General features: G+C 33.4%; 2 protein-coding genes across 2 annotated transcripts in view; one reads left to right on the top strand and one right to left on the bottom strand.

Annotated features, from left to right (window-relative positions):
• tup (LIM1_Isl and LIM2_Isl domain-containing protein tup) overlaps nucleotides 1-21,043 on the bottom strand; it is a 65,251-nt gene that overhangs the window by 43,552 nt on the left and 656 nt on the right. The gene's annotated exons all lie outside the window — the stretch shown is intronic.
• On the top strand, nucleotides 1,343-2,356 carry LOC108554569 (uncharacterized). The gene is made up of 3 exons (XM_017909889.1): nucleotides 1,343-1,538; nucleotides 1,813-1,888; nucleotides 1,976-2,356. The coding sequence occupies exons 1-3, from the start codon at nucleotides 1,470-1,472 to the stop codon at nucleotides 2,218-2,220; spliced, it is 390 nt and encodes a 129-aa protein (XP_017765378.1). The 5' UTR covers nucleotides 1,343-1,469; the 3' UTR covers nucleotides 2,221-2,356.

The raw sequence follows: 21,043 nt of genomic DNA, 5'->3' as shown, positions 1-21,043 counted from the left end.
GTGTGTTATACTTCTACTCTTCGTGACAATTCTGTACATTCCGAGGTAAGCATTTTATAATTTCTTACGAAACAAATATTATCTACTATATTTTTTCAGGTTATGATACACTGAAATTGATCGAAGAATAATTAAAATTGTATCAATCCGAAGGCAAACATCTCGACGTAAGTGTAAAGTCAGCAATTACCGGAATAATAGAACGATGAAATCGCTGGCTCGTTCACACATAATCCCTGATATGGAAAAAAACGACATTCTCGATTCGTAATGTCTAATCGTTCTGTACACAAAGTTATCGATAATCGAAGACATCCTTCGCGTATTACTAATACTGTGGAGAAATCGGTGCTTTCGGCAGATCAAAGACACGCCGCTTCGTAGCAAAGAGTGTTTCCAGTATCAGGGGCTCGATAACATCGCTGTTATCAGGTTGACGAATTGACTAGCTGTCCGATAAGTGGCAGGAATCTCATCATCGGCTGTGATCCAACGTCACGATTAATTCTCTATTTTTTTTTTTTTACGTGACAAGTACGTACTTAGAGAGATGTTAAATTTTCGTCGATCGAATGCTTGTTAAATAAGATAGTAATTAATTGAACTTTGGAGGTATCGTACGATACACTATTGACCGAGTATTTCATTTTTAATAAGAATTTAGAAATAAACTTATGTCATAAGTTTTACATAAATAAATTTTTCATAATACATTTCTTTATTTACAATCTTTTCTTGTTTTTAAGACTGTGAGCTATGTATTATGAAATATATTATGTATGTCTTGTGAAAAATTTATAGATTTGATTTATTAATCTAAGAGAAATAGAAAATATTTCTATATTAATATTATATACAAATATTCTACATGAATTTTTTTTTCTTTTATTAGATATAATTTGAAGATACAAGAGGGAATGGATGATAATTGTCTAAATTACTAAGGAACAGCTGGTGATCTTTTAAGTAATTAATGAAGGTATAATAGTAGTAACTTAAAAATTGAAATGGATAATGATCAACTGTATGTTTATCAATATACATGATGTGCTTCTATATTTTGTTTTAGTGTACAAGACGGGGCTCTGCCATTCTTACGTCACATCTTATCGTTAGTTCCTCTAATCGATCGTTTGGAGATTATTCGTAGATGATCAAAGAAAAACTGCAAGTCAATTACTTGATACACATGGTCCCTACATATTTATTTACCTACTATTTTTAAGAAATATGTTCACCTTTTTTATTAATAAAAATTTCGAATAGATATAGAGATAATGGAAGATGTATGTGAAGAACAAAATATTTATGGCTCATTTCCACGAGTAACTGATTTCTCAGATTAGCGCGAAGAAAATTCGATTTCCACGAAGACTAATGGGTTTCGAAATCGCACGACGAAGACGAATTATCGCGTTGTTCGCCGGATTTCATCGCTCTGGCAGACAACTTAATTTGATATAGACGTAATGGCGTCCAGAAAAAGACTTGATTACGCCAAAGAATTATCATCGTGCCAACGAAGTAGCAAACTGGATGTGAATACAAGCATTTTTAAAATTAAGCAAAACACGAATTAAAAAATACTGGTAGTTTTTAACATTTTTACGAAAATTAACTTACCGAACTAATTTTTTTAATTTTAAAAAAACGAAAGAGCTGAAAATTAGATATATACCACTAAATAAAATTAACATGGATAAATTCTAATAAATATTTTTAGTATTATTATAGCATAAATTATCTCAAAACCTTAACTATAAAATGGTGATCTAATATTGTTGGAAATATTATTTTCTGTATATTCCACAGATGAACAAACGAATGATGAACGAACAACGAGTATCCAACAAATTTCTCCAAAAGAAATTTCCCCAGAGGAAAATTCGTAACATCTATCAAATTTTTCTACATGTTATATTTCCTTATCAGACTATATTTCGACACTTGACTGATATATCTTTCCTTGTTTCAGAAAACTGCCGTACATTCGAAATGGTATTTTTACTCCAACTGTGCAAATCTGCGATCAAGCTTACTGTACAATTACTCGGTACCTTTCTCTTTCCTCGTTCGCGATTAATTCTTTCGATAGGAGGCAACGTGCCAAACACACTTCGAACTTGTACCAATAAATCACGTCGAGTCACGGTTACCGTCATACGTATGTTTCATTTTCCTTTTACAACGTTTCTTCTCGTTATCGATGGCCCCGTGTAAACGGTGTAATTTGTTCTCGAGGACCTAACGCGCAACGAACGATAAAACGAATGAACTTTTTAGCTGGAAACGAACGTGATTAAGAATTGCCGGAGCAAAAATCTTTGAGCAGATAAGAAACGCTTTTGCACGTACTGATTTTATTGCCACGCGAATAGGCTAGAAATTTGATTTCGAGATCGTTGCTGTTCTCAAGTGAGTAGCAGAAAGAAAAATAGGTGAAGAACGTTTTGGACATCTCAGAGATCTTTTTACGTCTTCGTTTGGAGTTATGGGGTTCCTCGTTGGAGAGAGAAAAATTAATTTTATGTAGATTGGTGACATAGTTGTGAAAGTTTGGACAAGATGTACATTAATACATAATTTATACGTCATTTATGTATGCATACTGAAACTTTTAATATTAATATTATTTTATATTAATATTTTTAATATTTTAATTATTGTCGACAATTGCTGAGCTGAAAGATTTATCTTATAAACCATTTTATGGACGAAATTTTAATTTTGGAATTAGAGTCTTTTAATCATTTTTCTAATTATGATTTATGTGAAGCTACGAAAAACTTTGAATGTAGTTCTATTACTGAAAGTAGCTTCGAGCTGACTTGCAATATTGCAATCACAGCGAGATCTTTTAGTATATGAAAATGTACACAAAATTATGCATTGTTCACGAAAATATTCAGCATAATTTATCAGTTAATTTTTGCATAGTAATGGCATAGTAATTTTATGTTTTGATCGCAGTGTTTCAATCTCGCAAAAATTATGACAAATATCATAATCTTTCATACATTCAGCCTTATCTTCACATAAATCATTCTTAAAGACAAAGTTTCAAAATAATATTTTGCTATATCTTCGTTTTCAAACAACAACTGTATTTCAATTATCTGAAGAATAATTCATACAAGCTTCTAAAATACAAAAGAGAAAAGTAAAATATCACTGGCATAATCGATATCTAATTTCGACCAATTCTTTTATGCTCCATCCTTCAATTATAATAATAATTCATAATAACGCGATTAGAAATATTTTATTAGAAAATTAACAAAATATGAGGAAGAGTCACAAATACAATCATGAAACCATGTGGACCTATTTAATCTCCAACTACGCTACTTAACCTAATAATAACTCAAAGTAACATGATGAGAAACTTCGATTAGAAAACTTCATCTTCAACCAAGAAATAAAAAGTTACTAAGAGAGACAAAAGCATGTCTCATCCACAAGCATGAATCATCTATCGCTATTTAACCAGACTACTTCCACTAGCGATAGCTCAAAATAGAGCTCAAAATAAATTGACGCGAAGCTTCGATCGGAAAACTTATTTAAATTCAAAATCTATCTTAATCAGAAAGTAAAAAAGAATAAAAGAGATAAAAGCACTTATCCAGAAAGAGTCAGGAATACATGGAACCATCTATCGCTATTTAGAGCACAGCGACGAGTTACAGGGGTCAACGTCGCGTGGTTCGGTGAGACGAGGCGAAGGCATTGATTAACATTAAAAGCAAGGGCTCGTAGCAAGACACTGATAGATGTCTACGTACGCCGATAGAAAAAAGGATCCGGGCCTAATTCAATTGCAGGCCGCCGTTCCGCAAACACTCATGATAATTCAATCAAGCTCACCCCATCGAGCTATTCCTGTTCCTCCCTTTGGACCGGCCCCATTCGACCAAGAACCCCGGGCAGGCGCCCTGCAGAGGGTGGAAACGGCTTATAATCTCCGTACGAGAACATCTGCACTCTAATCGGCTGATGATTTCCACCTAAACCTTCGTCGATCCTTCTCCAGCCACCCTCGACGCTCGCTATGCCCTTCGTCGGTAAATCATGCGGTTGTCTATGGACATTACTCCGCCGAGTATTCGTCGTTTCGGGTCGATTTTATTGTTCATACGATTTATCAAATTCTTACGAACGATGATCCTCTGAAAATTTAATTTCAATTCTGAACTACGAATAAAATTACACGTGTCGGAATTTTTCCTTAGTTCATTCAATAAACGCGACTAATTTTGAGGTTATAAATAATCTTAAATTTTTAAAAGACTGTTCTAATATTTACGAAAATGCTGACGAATGCTTTTTCTGTTACGTAAAATATCGAATTCTCTATTTAAACCTCCAAACGAATTTTCTTAGTGGATACGTAACTTTAACTTCGTATTAGTGAATTATTTCGTTGTATTTGGAAAAGTTACTTCGAAAAGTTGTCCAATTTATTTATCCGACGATCGCTCGAAATAATAATTTAAATCGATTAATTGAAAGACAGAACGACGTAAATTTATAAACAACTTCCTAGTCCAACAATCGATAAGTAGTCGAGTTTCGTTTAAATGACTTATAAACTTCTTAAGAAGATGAATTTTTGAAAACAATTAATGAGCTTTCGCAAATTTTTAAAACCTGTTTAATTGTTCAATTTTCCTTTTTCGTCGAATCCTCGTTGTTTATAATTTCTTTATTTATGAGACGAGAGAACTTTTCTTTGCATCGACATATTTAAAGCCAGTGTCAATTTCATGTATTTATTTTCACTCTCACAAAAATAACAGTCTTAAAAGTAGCCTTGCAAAATTATAGTCAGAATTAATTATATTGTTCCATCATAAGAATGTCAATCCATTTAAAGGTTATAACTAACGTTTTCATACTAACCTAAAATTATACAGTAATAGTGAATATACTAAACTGTATTCTTTTTAAATTACAAATCTGTATTTCCATCTTGAAACTCAAATAATCCAAATAACGAGATGAAACTAATTTTTCACTGATTATTAATTTATATTTACAACCATGAGTATAGCAAATATTATTGCATTGTACAGGAGCTCCACATGGTTCTATTTCAATTTTGTCATAATATTGACATATATTACGTGTATCTTATACTTTCTAGATGTGTGTCTATGAAGTAGGGCTGTATTTGAAATCATTTAATTTAATTACTTAAAATTCTTCAAGATTTTATTGCTTTCTTTAATATACTGTATTTTTATTTGAGTTTTGCAAAGTTTAGCTTTTAAAAGGTTTGTTTTATATATCACTTATGATTATAACGACGACAAATAATTATCTTAACTGTAGCTAAGTAGGTAATTATGCTTAATTATGCCTGAGGAAACAACTGTTTGTGAAACAGTAAAAAAGACAGGAAAATATTTCTGTAAAAGGATTCCCTATCGAAAGCAGCCTATAATTCTTGCGAGAAATATTAATATTATGCAAAGTTTTAATTTAAATGCTCATAGATTAAAAATTAACATCCTTTATCACTCTTAAAAAATTTTACCACAAAGATACCGCATTATACATATGCAAGATTTGTTTCGAAGTTGCAAATTATTTCAACAATGTCATGCCAAGGTTATGTCATCGCTAATTTGTCGAAACGTCGCTCGATGCAAATTATACGAAAGACCGCTTCGCATGGTGAAAACGATGCAAGGAATTACGCTATTCGCATAAATGTTTTTCAAACGATACGCAGAGCTCTCGAATTTTTGGCGATTTTATGAACGAAGGTAATGAAATCTTGTTCTTCATTTGCATAAAAATTGTTTTTACCGTTAACGAACCCGAAGCGAATTCTTTTTCTTCCCAATTTGACTTTCAAATTTCCCGCCGTTGAATATGCATTTTTCTAATTTTCATGTTCATTGCGAATTACGTCGATAACGTACACGGAAGAATAAGTAAGTACAATCGTGGAAGTAAATCTGCAAAAGAATAAAACGGTGACACTTGTATGTTAACCTCTCATAACCACAATGTCGTTTATTTACAAGGGTTATAAGAAAGGATTATCGTAATCAAACCTTCTCACTACGAAGCGAATGTATGCTTTGCCACATATAAATTATTTAATGTCGATATGACATACTGATACAATAGCAAAATACACAAGTATATTGACAAGTAAATAAAATCCGAAAAATATAGATACACGTGTACGTCACTTCCAAGTCACATGGCGTTATAGAGGTTAACTAGCATATTACTATTGTGTCGTATATTGCACTCCTATGTCAACCTATACTATATCCTTCACACGGAATACGCCACGACAGTGTATTATTTATGTTACGAACTACACACGTAATAGTACACCACTTATACTCGATGTCGACCGATAGTACGATATTTACATTACAAAATACATGGCGATTCTATAAAATACTAGAATACGGCATGATGCTCGTATTGAACGCTAGATAGCGTACTATTTATACTCTATGCTACGTAATAGCGTTCTGTTGCGTAGTATGCACTATCGATATAATGTTCTCTATATCGATACGTTATTCGCACTAGATAATATACGATATAATATCTGCCATTCTAGAATATTGCAACGAGCCGGTTACCACCGTTTGCATATTTTTCCAAATCTTTCGTCTCGCAATTGTAGCGGTAGGCATTAAAAATATAATTTCGTCTTGTTCCTCCGTTTATCAACTTTCATATTATACTTGGTACATGTCGGATGGGACCGATGGCAGAGCAAGGTGGGTTGGGGTAGAGAGGCGGATATTTAAATATTTAAAGCCGACGTCAGGTAAAGTTATACGCGTCGGTGAGCGGCAGAGAGAGAGAGAGAGAGAGAGAAAGAGAGAGACAGATAGAGAGCGTGCGTGCGTGCTTGCGTGTGAGAGAGAGAGAAGAAGATAAAGGATCCCACCGTTAATGCCTTGGTCGTTTTCGATGCATGGAATGCTGATACCGCGTAAAACTTTCGGGGCCTAATCATGCAAATGTATTAGCCATTAATTAAAATCAACGCGAGTTACGTTTTGTTCGATGCCAATTGAGAAGAAAAAGCTTTCTTCCTTTTACCGATTGTGGGTAATTCGTGAAATAGACAAATTTTCTACTGCCTCCGGGGGATCTTGTTAATTCGCGATTTGACAGATGACGCGACGAGAATGAAGGTTATGTTAAACGTTGTACGCGGGAAATGAACATCCGTGAAATCAAATATGCTCTTCTTGTTGGTACGCGTTTTGTTTGTATGTTAGTGGAAGTTCACGCGTTTGAGATTCGTATTTATTCGATGGATTCGTGTGTTTGTGCTGCATTGTTTAAATATGTTTTAAAGTTAATGTTCGTTCGCGTGCTTCCAATGTGTTTCGATGTATTTGAACGGTAGCGTTCGTTGCCTTATGGAAAGTGTGCTATTATTATGGGTCATTCGGAAGATCATTTATCATTGTTATACGCGGGAATTGAGATTTTGAGGACGAAAGGTGTCATTATTATTCGATTGATGACACGGAGTACGGGTTTGCTACATACTCTGACGTTATTTCTTTCATCAAAGGTGAAACATCAACGAAGAGGTTAGTAATAATTATTATACGTATAAAGGAAATTATTGAAACTTTTTATAAGCAACAAATTACGTTATTATGTATTAATAAATAAATATTATACTGTTTCAAGAAAATAAATATTTTTTTGTAATCAGTATATACGAATTTCTATAGATATTTATTGAATATCGATATCGAATATCGAGTAAATATCTATTAATATTTATACTAATTTATATTGATATATTCAAGTAAAGTTTTGTATACGAGTGTCATTTTCTATAATAATATAACTATTTTGGATTACGTGTTTATAACTAAGTATAATTTCGATCTATTTTTGGTTGCGAAAATTTTCAGTTCTCTGAGTATAACAGAAACTGATTTTTTATTTTTAGAAAATAACTAGTCTACTTTTCTCGTTACCTATTTTTATCATTACATCTACGGATTTATAATTTTTATGTCATTATTTTTTACAAATTCAACATACAATATAAATTAGTAGTTTAATACAATTTTGTATCACATAAAATAATATTTCTTTATACTTTTATACTTCATATTTTTTTTTCTCTAATACTTTATAACTTTTACAAGTGGAAAAAGGTTTCTACCCAATTCTCAACACAAATTTTATCCAAATTTTGCAAGTTTTCACAAAAAGCTGTTCCCCCAAAATATAATTAAATCTTTGACATTACTCTCATAAAATAGATAAAAAATTTATTACTGTTTTATATTTAACACGTTTATAATTCACGTATTATTTATTTATTTTTAGTAAAATATAAACTATAAAAAGCCACTTTCCTAACACATCGTATTAGCAATTGATTAACAGTTTCCCATAGCTATTCCACGACACGAAATTCAAACATCACAAATTTATAATTACCAAAATTTCAATTCGAGTCCCTCATTTGCCAAATTTTCGATAGACTCGAGAAAGCAAAAAGTAAAAATTCATTTTAAATATAGAAAATCGAGTGAAGTGGCTCGATGCTGAAATTTTGAAAGGAGAATGCGAAAATTTTCCACGTTATTCGAGACTCTTCAACCCCGATAGCCATAGCACTACAGTCCTCGAAGTTCATCGAAGGAAGAATTATCTGAGAATTTAGTTTGAAAATTTTTAAAGATATTATTCACACCCAGGAGAGTGTCGTGTAAATAGAGCAGCTTTCCAGCATTTCGAAAATCGCCTCTAGAATCGGTCGAGGTGACAGACCGAATTCGCTTGAGTTTATTTCTGATTGCGTTCGTGCGGACCGATTCGGCTATTCGGCAGTTAAGTAGAAACAAATGAAGTGAATTCAAGGAATTCGAACTAAGACCGCGGTCTTCGTTGGCTGCTCTAAATAGTTATTCGAAATCAAACGATCCACCCGATCTTCTTTTCCTCTCCTTTGTCTCGCCTAGACTTCGAAATAATGCCCAGAGTGTCTCGTTTATCCAAGGTGTTCCATTAGCTCTCGATATTTCTTCCTCCATGCGCTCGTAATCGATCCACGAACTACTAAAAATCAAAATTCGAAACTCAAGTTTACTCAAAAAATCCCCAAATTAATACTTAAACTTATTTTCCCGCGTAAGCACGTGGCCTGGGTGACAAAAGTATTAAATATTTCGTGTTTTAAATGTATTATTAATTATCGAAATTAATTCAATTCGAAAATAGGTTTGTTTTATCATAGTGGGAATGAGAGCAACCGAAAATGAAGAAAAAATAGTTTCTCCCAAATTTTTGACGTAGTCACAGGTATATTGTAGAATTTTCTTCTCCCAATTATATTTTTCTACATATTGCATGCAAGTTTTGGTGTGCATATATGTATAAATGAGTGTATACATGTGCATAAATGTGTATAAGTGACCAAGTATCCAAATATAAAGTGAGTCACATAAATATTTAAATTGAAAAATTGAAATTGGAAATACCTAGATTTGATCATGTGATCTTAAGTCACGTGCCGCAAATTTTAATTTCCAATTGATTTATCAAATATATCGGAATTTGGACGATTATGAGAACTGTATAAAGATCTAAATTTTAAAATCGTCGAAGAAAAGATTTCAAAAGAATAATTACGAAAACATGGAAGAAATTAGGTTAACTAAGTCCAATATTTTCGAAATTATTATACCAGAGAGATACTTAAAATACGTAAAGTCATTCTGGTATCTGTAACTTCGAGTTACATATTTATTATATACCGACTGCAACGAGATTTAGTCTCCGGAACATTGCCTAGCACAGAGCAATCTGTAAGTATATATTTAAGCTGGCAAAACATTCTTTTTCTCCTTCATCACACGTCAATCTCGCATTATCTGACACTTCTTATCTCCCAGCTTTCAAGGCAAAGCCAAGGAGATAAATGTCGGAAAAGCTGGCCGCCCAAAGGCTGCGCGCGTTCAAATTTCGCGCCACGTTTTACGCGTCGTCGATCAGTCGCCATGTTCGCTCCGCCGGGTTGTCGAATTCGTTTGAAAAATCGAAGCTGCACGCGGAGACGAACGCGTTCCGGATTTTCGTCGTGTTTTTCATTGGAGAAAACCCACGCGACCGCTTTTGTTCCACCTGTTATGCCACCACCATTTTCTTTACACTCCGTACAAATGGCGGGAACGAGTTGCAGCAGGGCTTGCAACGTCGCCTTATTCATAAGCGACGCAACAGCACGGTAATTACGCGAGATAAACGGCTGGATATTAGCGTTCCACCGTGGTAATTATGACCGATGTGCTTACCGAATCTATAATCGCCGGTGAAACAAGCGAAATACGTGTTAAACGACACGGGGTTACACGATGTAACGTAGAAAGTTATCGTCGAATCGTTGTCCGCTACTGAATATTCTGCCAGAGATCGTGTTAACGAATTATCTGATTCCGGGATGCATGTTCTGTAAATAAACGGTTCCGCCACACTCCGCGAACATAAAGCAATCGTTTAAAACCGAATACGACGCTCCACTTATCGCCGCCATCTTGGAATACTCGCGGTCGTGTCGTTGCTTCATTTTTCCGGCGTAACGAGATGTGAAGCACATCATAACCGGCGAGGATAGTAGATTATAGAAAATCTAACGTGTGTTGTGTCTATAAAATTGTTACACGAGGAACGAATCGTTTAAAACCGAATTTTTGACGCCATCTTTGATTCATTTTTACAGAAACTGGTGGGTGTGTTTGAGAATTAGATTTAGTGTGCACGTTTTATAAATGATAGATTTTGTTATTTTGTTTTACTATTTTAATCGTAGATTAGAAAGAAATTGCAACTGGGTGAGTTTAAGTATAATAAATTAGTATAACCAATTAATAGTTTATATTTAAAATCTAACGTATTTCATGTGTACAAAAGTATCATAAAGAGTATTATAAATAATACACAAGTATAGTAAATTTTGGTCTCTTTACTATAGAATCTGGATTTTCATATTCCAAGTATGGACTTTCATACTTTTATACTAATTAAGACAATTATCTGGATTCTCTGTCAGATTCATCTATTTCAAATTTGAATTTCCTTCGTGCCAATTTACCACCCCTAAATGTTCACCTAAACTCCCATAACTTGTTATAATTCAAACAAGGAAGTCTGCCTCATTGATTGAACATACCTAACCTAAACCGCAAGTCAAATTTGGAAGACACAAAATTAACTTGCAAACTTATTCAGGGTCGAATTAACACTTCCTGGGGCCCGACGCACTCGGAAGATTCTTAGATCCTTTTTACGGGAAATTTATTATAGTGCAACCATTCTTCTCATCTTTCTCCCCTCATTCCCTTTCTATCTTTTCTTTCTTTCTTCGCACGCGCATAAATATTTTGGCGGTAATTATGAAAATGGCGTAAGTCAGAAACCGAATACAAGTGATTCCAATAGTTATGCCTCGAGGGATTCGTTTACATTAAAATAAAAATGGCGTCTTTTGGTCATATCATTTTTATATGATATTTATTAATTAATGTAATCAATAACTTGTAGTAACTTTTAATATTTCAAAGCGAGACACTTAATAATTGTGAATGTTGGTTTTATATGTGTGATTGCGAATGAGGTTGAATAAGTGAAACTCATTCGCGATGATATAAATATAATATGTGCGAGTGCAGTCTAGTATGAATGATGTTTGAAAAAATGTTTAGAAGAATGTACTTTACCAATAAAAATAAAACAGTTGTATGAGAATCGTCAGAGAGGAAACATGGGTATGTAACGGTTAACAAGAGCGAGAGAGAGAGCGAGCGAGAGAGAGAGAGAGAGAAAGTGTCAATCAATTTTTTTGTTTGAAATAGTTCATTGCTAGTTGTTTTCATTATTTAAATATTTTTATTTAAATATACTAATGTGTTAACTATTAAAAAACGTACAAGATATTGGTGCTCATTTCTATCCACAATAGTGACTTAGGCTACTCTCACAATCGCATTTACCAATACCCTCGCTACGTGTATGCGCAAATCAAAAAATCACAGAATCTTTACATTATTTTCCTTGCCTTTTAACGTATTTCTGACCATAGGAAACACAGTGACCAACAATTAACCCTTTGCATTTTATAGCAGAGAATCTGTGAGTTTCTACTCTTCTTTAGTCAAAAAATCGTCGAGTGCAAAGGGTTAAAACGGATGCCAAAGAAAAGTGCAATAAAGATAGCAGCAGGACATTTAGGTTGAAGCTTTGATATAAGAGTAGAATTTGGTTTAGAAACTCATAAGATCAGAAGTTAAATGGAAATGTACAAAATGTAGAAGGCAATCGGAAGCCTTGCAAAAGCAAAAGGTACGAAATAAATAAATAAACAAACTTATTTCCGCCACATCATCGACATGCAAAGTTCCTCGATCTCCAGCCGGGAAATCCCTGTGATACATTAGATCCGCCATGTTCGATCAGCAACTAACAATAATCATTCATGGAAGAAGACGCGAACGCGCTCACGATAGAGGTCCCATTGTGAGCAAAATTAGCAATCTCTGAAGCATTCTCGCGAAGATATCCCCTCGAGCGAGTCTCTCGTTACCTTCGACCTCCATCGCACTCGAATCCACGACGTTGCAACCCCGAAAGCCGATGGTTGTTAAAAATTACAACGCGCTGAATTTCCATCGGCGAAATCTCGAACGCGAAAATTCGCGCGATACGAGCTGCTCGTGCATTATTCACGAGAATCCCTCGTGGCTGCGATTTTATTTCGCTCTCCCGTTAAATTGTTTTTGTCAAACACATAAGGCTATTACACGGACACGACGGTTGGCGAATCGTAGAAAACGCCGGCCAAGCAAATTTGTGCCGGCTGCATATTTTATACATTGGCAACGGGGAAAACCGGTAATCGGATTGGGCGATACCCTGGCTCCGATTCGCGTCGAAATTTACGGAAAATATTCTAATTGATCGGTCCAACGTTGATCCAATATCGTGATATTATACACCGATAAACGGATCGTCGCTCAGCGACAATGGTAACCGATAAAACCGATTGTCCGGAATAATTCTTCCGCGTTCCTCGCCATTTTCTGACAATTTTCCAACCATTTTTGCTTCCTCGTCTGCTCGTATCTAGCTTTGGCAGAAATTTGCCGAACGTAAATTGAATAGACATAATTTTGATTTCAGCGGCCATTGTTTCATTTTTGAAAATTGACATAAAGGTAACCGGTTGTCAGGAATAATTTTTCTGCGTTCCTCGCCATTTTCTGACAATTTTCCAACCATTTTTGCTTCCTCGTCTGCTCGTACCTAACTTTGGCAGAAATTTGCCGAACGTGAGTCGAATAGACATAATTTTGATTTCAGCGGCCATTGTTTCATTTTTGAAAATTGACATAAAGGTAACCGATTGTCAGGAATAATTTTTCTGCGTTCCTCGCCATTTTCTGACAATTTTCCAACCATTTTTGCTTCCTCGTCTGCTCGTATCTAGCTTTGGCAGAAATTTGCCGAACGTAAATTGAATAGACATAATTTTGATTTCAGCGGCCATTGTTTCATTTTTGAAAATTGACATAAAGATACTGCCTCCCCTCCGATGTTATCTTTTCCGTCATTTCACTCGGTGATTGACGAGTTTCTTTTTGTAGTATAGGTGCAATCAATTTTTTACTAGCTACTTTTTCTGAGGTTTATGTAGAACCTGCTACAATACTAGTTGTTCGACCGGTCGAGGTATGTCTAGTGATAATTACACAGAAGGAAAAGAAAAAGAAATTATTTGAAGTGCGAGATGATGGAAATTCTGATGTTCGCGGTTTTCCTTTTTTAATTCGTTATTCGAGATAAGTGTAATGTTTCTGTCAGTATGTAGCTCTACTTTGTATCTTAGCGCTATTAATATTCCCAAGTTTACCTGTATTTCTACCTCTACGCGTATTTTTAAATACACCAGCGGACTTTTCAGTGGATTTTTGTTCAATCTGGAAATTCAAGAAAATTTTTATATAAGATTTATCCAAGGTCTCAGAAGCACCATCGACGAGATAGGTATTAATCCTTCGCACTTGCAATAGCAATGAAGATCAGGTATAAATTAATTTATAAAATTGTCTTATTTAAATTATTTTATTTAACGTCCACTGTAATTTTTCGTAATTTTATTAAATGGCGACTAAAAGTCACAGGTATAAAATTTATTTTTCGCATAGAAATCGTTCATAAGAAATTTGTCAAGTGTACCTTTCTCAGTTGCACAGTACTTCAAAAATTAGGTGTTTTTCAGAATTTCTTTAGGTATTAATCCTTCGCGCTTGCAATAGCAATTCGAAAAATATCACGTCTTATTTGCCTTATTTAAATTATTTTATTTAACGTTCACTGTAATTTTTCGCGATTTTATTAAATGGCGACTAAAAGTCACAGGTCTAGAACCTATTTTTCGTAAAGAGATTGTTCATAGAAAATTTGTCATGTGTATCATTTTCAACTGCACAGTACTTCACGAATTAGGCATTTTCCGGCATTTTTATGCAACCTAAAAGACACTGAGAAGCTGAGGGCTTGAAATCAGGGACCTGTCAAACGGTGTCCGAATTTGCCAGCGAAAATATTACAGATCCCCGAAAATTCTGGAAGAATTTATCGTTATCTTCAGTTTGCAGGAAGCCTCGTTTCTATCGCTGGTTTCTCAGACGTTCACGAAGAGGTATCGAACCTGTGCCATGCAAGGCGACCACTGGCGCTGCTATTTAAAGTTCAACCACCGACAAGTCGAACTTGCACGATCTCTTTACCGAATACTGAAGCGTTCCTCGCGTCGGTACCTCAAGAAAACCGTCGGGAATTCTTTTGAAAGCGAGCAGATCGAGGATCGGTATCGCGAATAACAAACAACGCAGACAAGCTGGCATGTCGCGCCAACGATGGAATCCTGATAACTTGTTGACGAAATTATCAGTGCCCGGTCACCATCGTCGCAAGAATGAAAATCACTGTCGATTTTTGCCACGGAAGATCGCCAGATATGAAAGATCCGCGTACGAGATTACAAACGATCGATCGATCTCGCGTGACTGTAAAAGGAATTATGTAATAGCGATCGCGTGGGAGGTGCAGTGACTATAGCCGATGGAAAATCGAGCTTCTCTAATGCTATTGCAAATTGCAAGTATAGCGATGATTTTTGAGAAGGAGTCAATTGTAATGAGCAGAATACAAGATGCCGTCGCTAGAGCGTACTTGGACATTTTCTGATTTATTTAGAGATTTTCAGAAATTTGAGATGTTTAAGTTAGATATAGTACAGTAAATTTGTATAGAGGGAGAGAGAAGTATATTGTAGATTATATATAGACTCTTGAGATAGGTATAATGTAGATAGGAAGGGAAGAATTGTAGATTATACATAGACGTTTAGGATGAATATAATATAATAAATTTATATAGATAGAGGGAGAAGATATATAGATTGTATATAGATGTTTAAGATGGATGTAATATAGTCAATCTGCATAGACAGAGAGAGAAGAATTATATTGTAGATTATATAGATATTTGAGATAGGTATAATATAGTGAAATTATATAGACAGGGAGAGAGTTATAGATTATACATAGATGTTTTAGATGGATATAATATAATAAATTTATATAGATAAAGGAAAAAGATATATAGATTGTATATACATGTTTAAAATAGGTGTAATATAGTCAAACTGTATAGCTAGAGAGAGAAGAATTATATTGAAGATTATATGGATATTTGAGATGGATATAATGTACTGTGGATTATATAGATATTTGAGATAGCTATAACGTAGTGAAATTATGTAAACAGTGAGGGAAGAATTATAGAATATACATAGATGTTTAAGATGGATATAATATAATAAATTTATATAGATAAAGGGGGAAGATATATAGATTGTATATAGATGTTTAAAATGGGTATAATATAGTCAACCTGTATAGCTAGAGAGAGAAGAATTATATTATAAATTATATAGATATTTAAGCTGGATGTAATATAGTAAATTTATGTAAATAGAGGGAGAAAATATATAGATTATATATAGATGTTTAAGATGGATATTGTAGATTATATATAAATATTTACACTGGATATAATAAAATACATTTGTATAGATAGAAAAAGAAGAGCTATAGATTATATATAGATTTATAAGATGGATATAATATACTAAATTGGTATAGATAGATATATGTGTATGAGATGGATATTATATACTAAATTTGAATAAATATATATAGATGAATTGTAGATTATATATAAATATTTACACTGGATATAATAAAGTACATTTGTATAGACAGAAGAAGAAGAGCTATAGATTATATATTGATGTATAAGGTGGATGTAACATACTAAATTTGAATAGACAGATATAGAAGAATTGTAGATTATATATAGATGTCTACACTGGATATAATATACTAAATTTGTATAGATAGATATAGAAGAATTATAGATTATATATAGCTATTTAAGATGAATATATCTATGTACCAAAATATTCTCTCTCCTTTAATTAAGTACTATTTATGCAACAAATTACTGCTTCAAAATTTAAATTTCTCCAGTTCTATTTCAAGATATAACAATAAAATTTAAGACTGTCGATACTGTGTAGATACTTCTTCTGCAAATTTTAATTTTCGAAATGTGAGTTAAAAGAAGGAGATACGATATTGTTGGAAGAATTAATTAATTGTTGAAAATTCGTCGAGTTTGCACGATCACAAAATAAAGGAATTTATAACTGCAGCTTTCGTGGTTCTTTTTGAATAAATTGGTTATTAATTTAGGTCTGTGAGAAATATTTTGACAGGGAAGAATTCGATATTGAGAACTAAATTGTAAAGATAGTGGAAGAATATTCTTCAAACAATTCTGGGACTGTCATAAACAATAATTAATATATGCAATCCTAATTAACAGACAAAAGAAACACAAAACAATATTTTGTAAAATGTTATAACTATTATCCCATGAAAGACAGTGATTTTCACCTGCCTATTTTCATTTCCACCTAATTTATGTTCAAAATCAGCAGAAACCCATAAGATTCAAATGTTTATGATAATTTACATTAACCACGAAATTTATTGTACAGATAAAAATTCCTTTACTTCATAAACTAAAATAAAATATCGAGAAAATCTTTTCAACGTTCGAGCCAAAATAAGACACATCTGTCAAGATTCCCAACATTCGCAAGATTTCAAGGAATTCCAATCATTTGCAGTAATAATAATTGACACCGTATGACAGACGTTAGACACCCATAAGCAAATATCTATCCACTCGAACCACTCGCGTTATTCGTATTAACATGATTTAAAGACCACAGTGTAACGATCAATTTCTCAAAAAGTTTGTCAAAATATTTCGATCAGGGGCAAAGTTATAGATTTTTGACCGCCGCGAGATCGTTTGGCCCCAGCGTGCGACGGCCACTGTCGCGCTGCATTTCGTCCGATTCTCAACCATCGAATTCGCGATTTTTATGCACGATTTTTATCCCATTACCGTGCAAACGAATCGTCGCTGTTTCGACGTTGTTTTCACCGCGGAACAGCGACACGGAAATGTGATTTTGCGAAATAATTCAACGGCATCGCGCCGATAATTCGATAAACGCGATGAAGAGGCATTAAGAATAATTGGACGACACGGGCCATTTTTTCTCGGCTGGAAAATGCGCAGTCGGAACGCGTGCTGGGGTGCAGAATTGTCGAAAAAGTGGATTCGTTTTGTTCGAATATTTACAAGACACGATGCAAAGTGAATAAACGGATAAAATATTTTTTTCACGCGTGGCTCACTTTCCTGTATTTTCAGGGAATAATTCTCTTAAATCCGCGAGTTCTACTGTCTCGTGGTAGAATAACAGTTCCCTGCAAATATGCCGTTTTTTAATTTTGGAATATAATTTTTGACGAAATGACACAGCTCGCGTTATGGATATAACGAATAAGTGCCATTTATGGCTGCTGGCAGGGCGTATTAACGTTAAACCTACCACGACCGGTCAAACGACCGATGGATGATAAAAGGAAAGAAGAAGAATTTTAAAAGAAGAAGAATGGAATAAAGGGAAATATCGAGAAATTAATTATACTTATATTAACGCTAAACGTACCGGCATTTTGCGCACACCTATTCTTACCATGGGGGTCAAATGACCCTTCGTGGTACATGAGGTATGAAAATAATTTTTCTCGATAAAAAATAAATTAAGAGAAAAACTAAATTATATGAATTAAATAAATTAAATAATTGGATAATATGAGAATTTACAGAAAGTAAGACGAGCGAAGGAAATAACAATGAATGTACGACTTATAAAGTAAATTTGGAAAGGGGTCATTTAACCCCGTTTGATACGTTTAGTGTTAAAAGTAAAATCCTGCAGTGAAATAACCAAAGCAGTAACAATGAATGTGGAATATTAAATCAAAAGTTTAAAAATGGTCGTTTAAGTTGGCAGGTTTAGTGTTAAAACGTAATTTGAGAAAATATATTTAAATTTGCAGAATTTTGTGGAATATGTATATATATTAAAGCATGTCGTTTGAAATAGATTGTAAAAGTGGAAGGTTATAGGTCCAAGAATTTTTTGAACATAATTATAGTTATGACAGCAGAAGTACCATTTTTGATCAACTATTTTCCTCCTCTAATTTTACACTTATAAAATTAGAAATAAAATAAAAAGATATAATAAATAAGAATTGTAAATTTCCTTTTTTTAAAGAGCAATAATTATATTTATATTTGCTATGAAATTACTATGGATTTATATTTCCTATGAAGGAATACTATCAATTGCCAATTTCTGTCACCATTTCACTTTGACAACGAGATTTTCGCGTTGATTTTACGTTTTCCATTTCGTTCTTATTCTTTTCCCTCAATTTTTAGCTTTCATTTTAATGAAACTCGGATTTAGAATTATAGTAAAACTTAAAATATAGGAATAAATAAAACAATGGCAATAAATGGCACATCGGGTTCATTTTATGAAGAAGGAGAGTTTATTATGAAGATGTCAAACGGTTTACAAATACAGTTGTAATTTAATCACAGTATGACTGTCATTTATCATCGATGACATGAACTGTATTATTGTTATTCATTGGTTACGCTATTTTAACGAAAATAAATATTTAGTGTTTTAAGAATCGCAGTGAACTCCACGTTTATTGGACTTTCAAAGAGGCTTGTTTATTGTATCAACTTCGTTCAGTGTTTTATTACTTAGGCTGAAAGATTGTTTGCCATTTTGTCTTCGTGACTTAATTCTTTTATCATAATTTTTCAGATCGTTTAGAAATTGACAAAATAAAATCAAATTGAACATAATATTATTTTAAATTCATATAAATCTATAGTAAAGATTTCATGAAAGGACTCGAAATTATTATCTGTGGTAACATTCCTTTCATCTTTGTTAACATTTCAGTATAGAATAAACGAATAGATGGTCGATATCAGGAGTTTAATGTCAATTTTCATAATTAATTGTCACACTAACTCTTTCACTCGTAGCAGTTAATAAAAATTCGAGCTAAAAAATCAAATTTGAGCTAATTTACGATGACTGAACTTGCTAGTTATGATATCATCTAACAATGTTTCTAGAAGAGCTGGATGCACAGAGATTAAAACGAAATGGTTAATTTTGGTGCGTAGAATACACGCGAATTGCGTTATTTTAAGGTTAATTCATTTTGTGGATCACTTTGGTTATTCAAAGAATTTGGGCTATTAAATATTAAATATTCTACTAAATAATCTACTATAAATATTCTACTAAATATTATTTAACTTCGAATTTCAAATTAATTTTAGCTTTTTTAACTTTTTTAAACTTTTTTTAACTTTTAAATTTGCACGTTAATTTTTTACTAATAAAAATTTAATAATAATTTTCATTAATAATAATTTTCACTAATAAAATCCTCATCTTTGACATCCCACAATATCCAACTAAAGAAGAAATTTGAATTTCAAGTCTCGTTCGTTCGATTCGTGCACTTCGACTCACTCTGTGTAAATAATTAATAATACTTGTCAGATATGAAAAATCGCAGTGTTTAACTGGAATTTCGCTGGTAACAAAATGAAACGAAGAACGAACGAAATATCGATGAAAATTATCTCGTGAAATATTCATACTTGTCCTCGCTATGAGTTCCAAGAGTCACTATCAAGTTGCTCAGCGATGAATTCTGATCTGCTCTCACCCGAAGAAATCGTGGACAAACTATCTGAATTACAAATTCTTTAATGACAATTAAACCGACTAATTTTAGCCAATCACAAAGAACAAACTTCCCAACAGTCGACTAAACGGAATTACTGAAACTTTCTCGCACTTCTCCGAGTCTCCTAATCATTTAACCAAACCAGCCCTAATAAAAGAATCCTGATCCGCGAAATATCCTTCTAAAATATTAATACCGTCCTCGTTTTACAAATCGCCATCTTCTCAGCCATTAATCTACTCAAATCTCTCAAACAAAGACAATATTATCTGAACCAAATACAAGAATAAACAGCTCAACAGCAGAAGTCTGTCAAGAGAAAGGTCTTTCCTGAGCCAAAAGAACCGTGGATCTATTCGTCACGTCTAGATCAAAGACATCTAGTAAATTCATTGCAACAGTGGACATTATCTCAAAGAAGAATATTTAAATATATTACACAAATAAGAATTTTAAGATACATATTCTATCAGCTGTCTGTCAAGAGGAAAGACTGTGCCTGAGCTAAAAGATCGGTAGAAATGTTCATCAGACCTACATCACAGATTTTTAATCCTCAATAAACTCATTGTACTGTAATGTAGTACCCACAGGGGTTAAACAACGCCTTGAACAAAGATATTTAACACTAGAAGGTGTCACTGTCAAAATAACTTGTTTTGGATGTGCAGTTGCTAAAAATACGCAGCTGCTTCTGATACAGTTAATGCTAATTTTTCTGCAAATAAGATCTTAATTATGGT

This window comes from Eufriesea mexicana, unplaced genomic scaffold, assembly GCF_001483705.2.
Source record: "Eufriesea mexicana isolate 0111107269 unplaced genomic scaffold, ASM148370v2 scaffold49, whole genome shotgun sequence".
Classification (NCBI taxonomy): Eukaryota; Metazoa; Arthropoda; class Insecta; order Hymenoptera; family Apidae; genus Eufriesea; species Eufriesea mexicana.
This window is presented reverse-complemented; position numbering and strand designations above follow the sequence as displayed.

Excerpts from the sequence above, each read along its gene's own strand:
- LOC108554569 (XM_017909889.1), top strand. The coding sequence starts at position 1,470 with ATGGCGTCCAGAAAAAGACTTGATTACGCCAAAGAATTATCATCGTGC. Across the intron at positions 1,539-1,812 it reads AACGAAGTAGCAAACTGGAT|ATGAACAAACGAATGATGAA; the intron begins GTGAATACAAGC and ends TATATTCCACAG. Across the intron at positions 1,889-1,975 it reads ATTTCCCCAGAGGAAAATTC|AAAACTGCCGTACATTCGAA; the intron begins GTAACATCTATC and ends TCCTTGTTTCAG.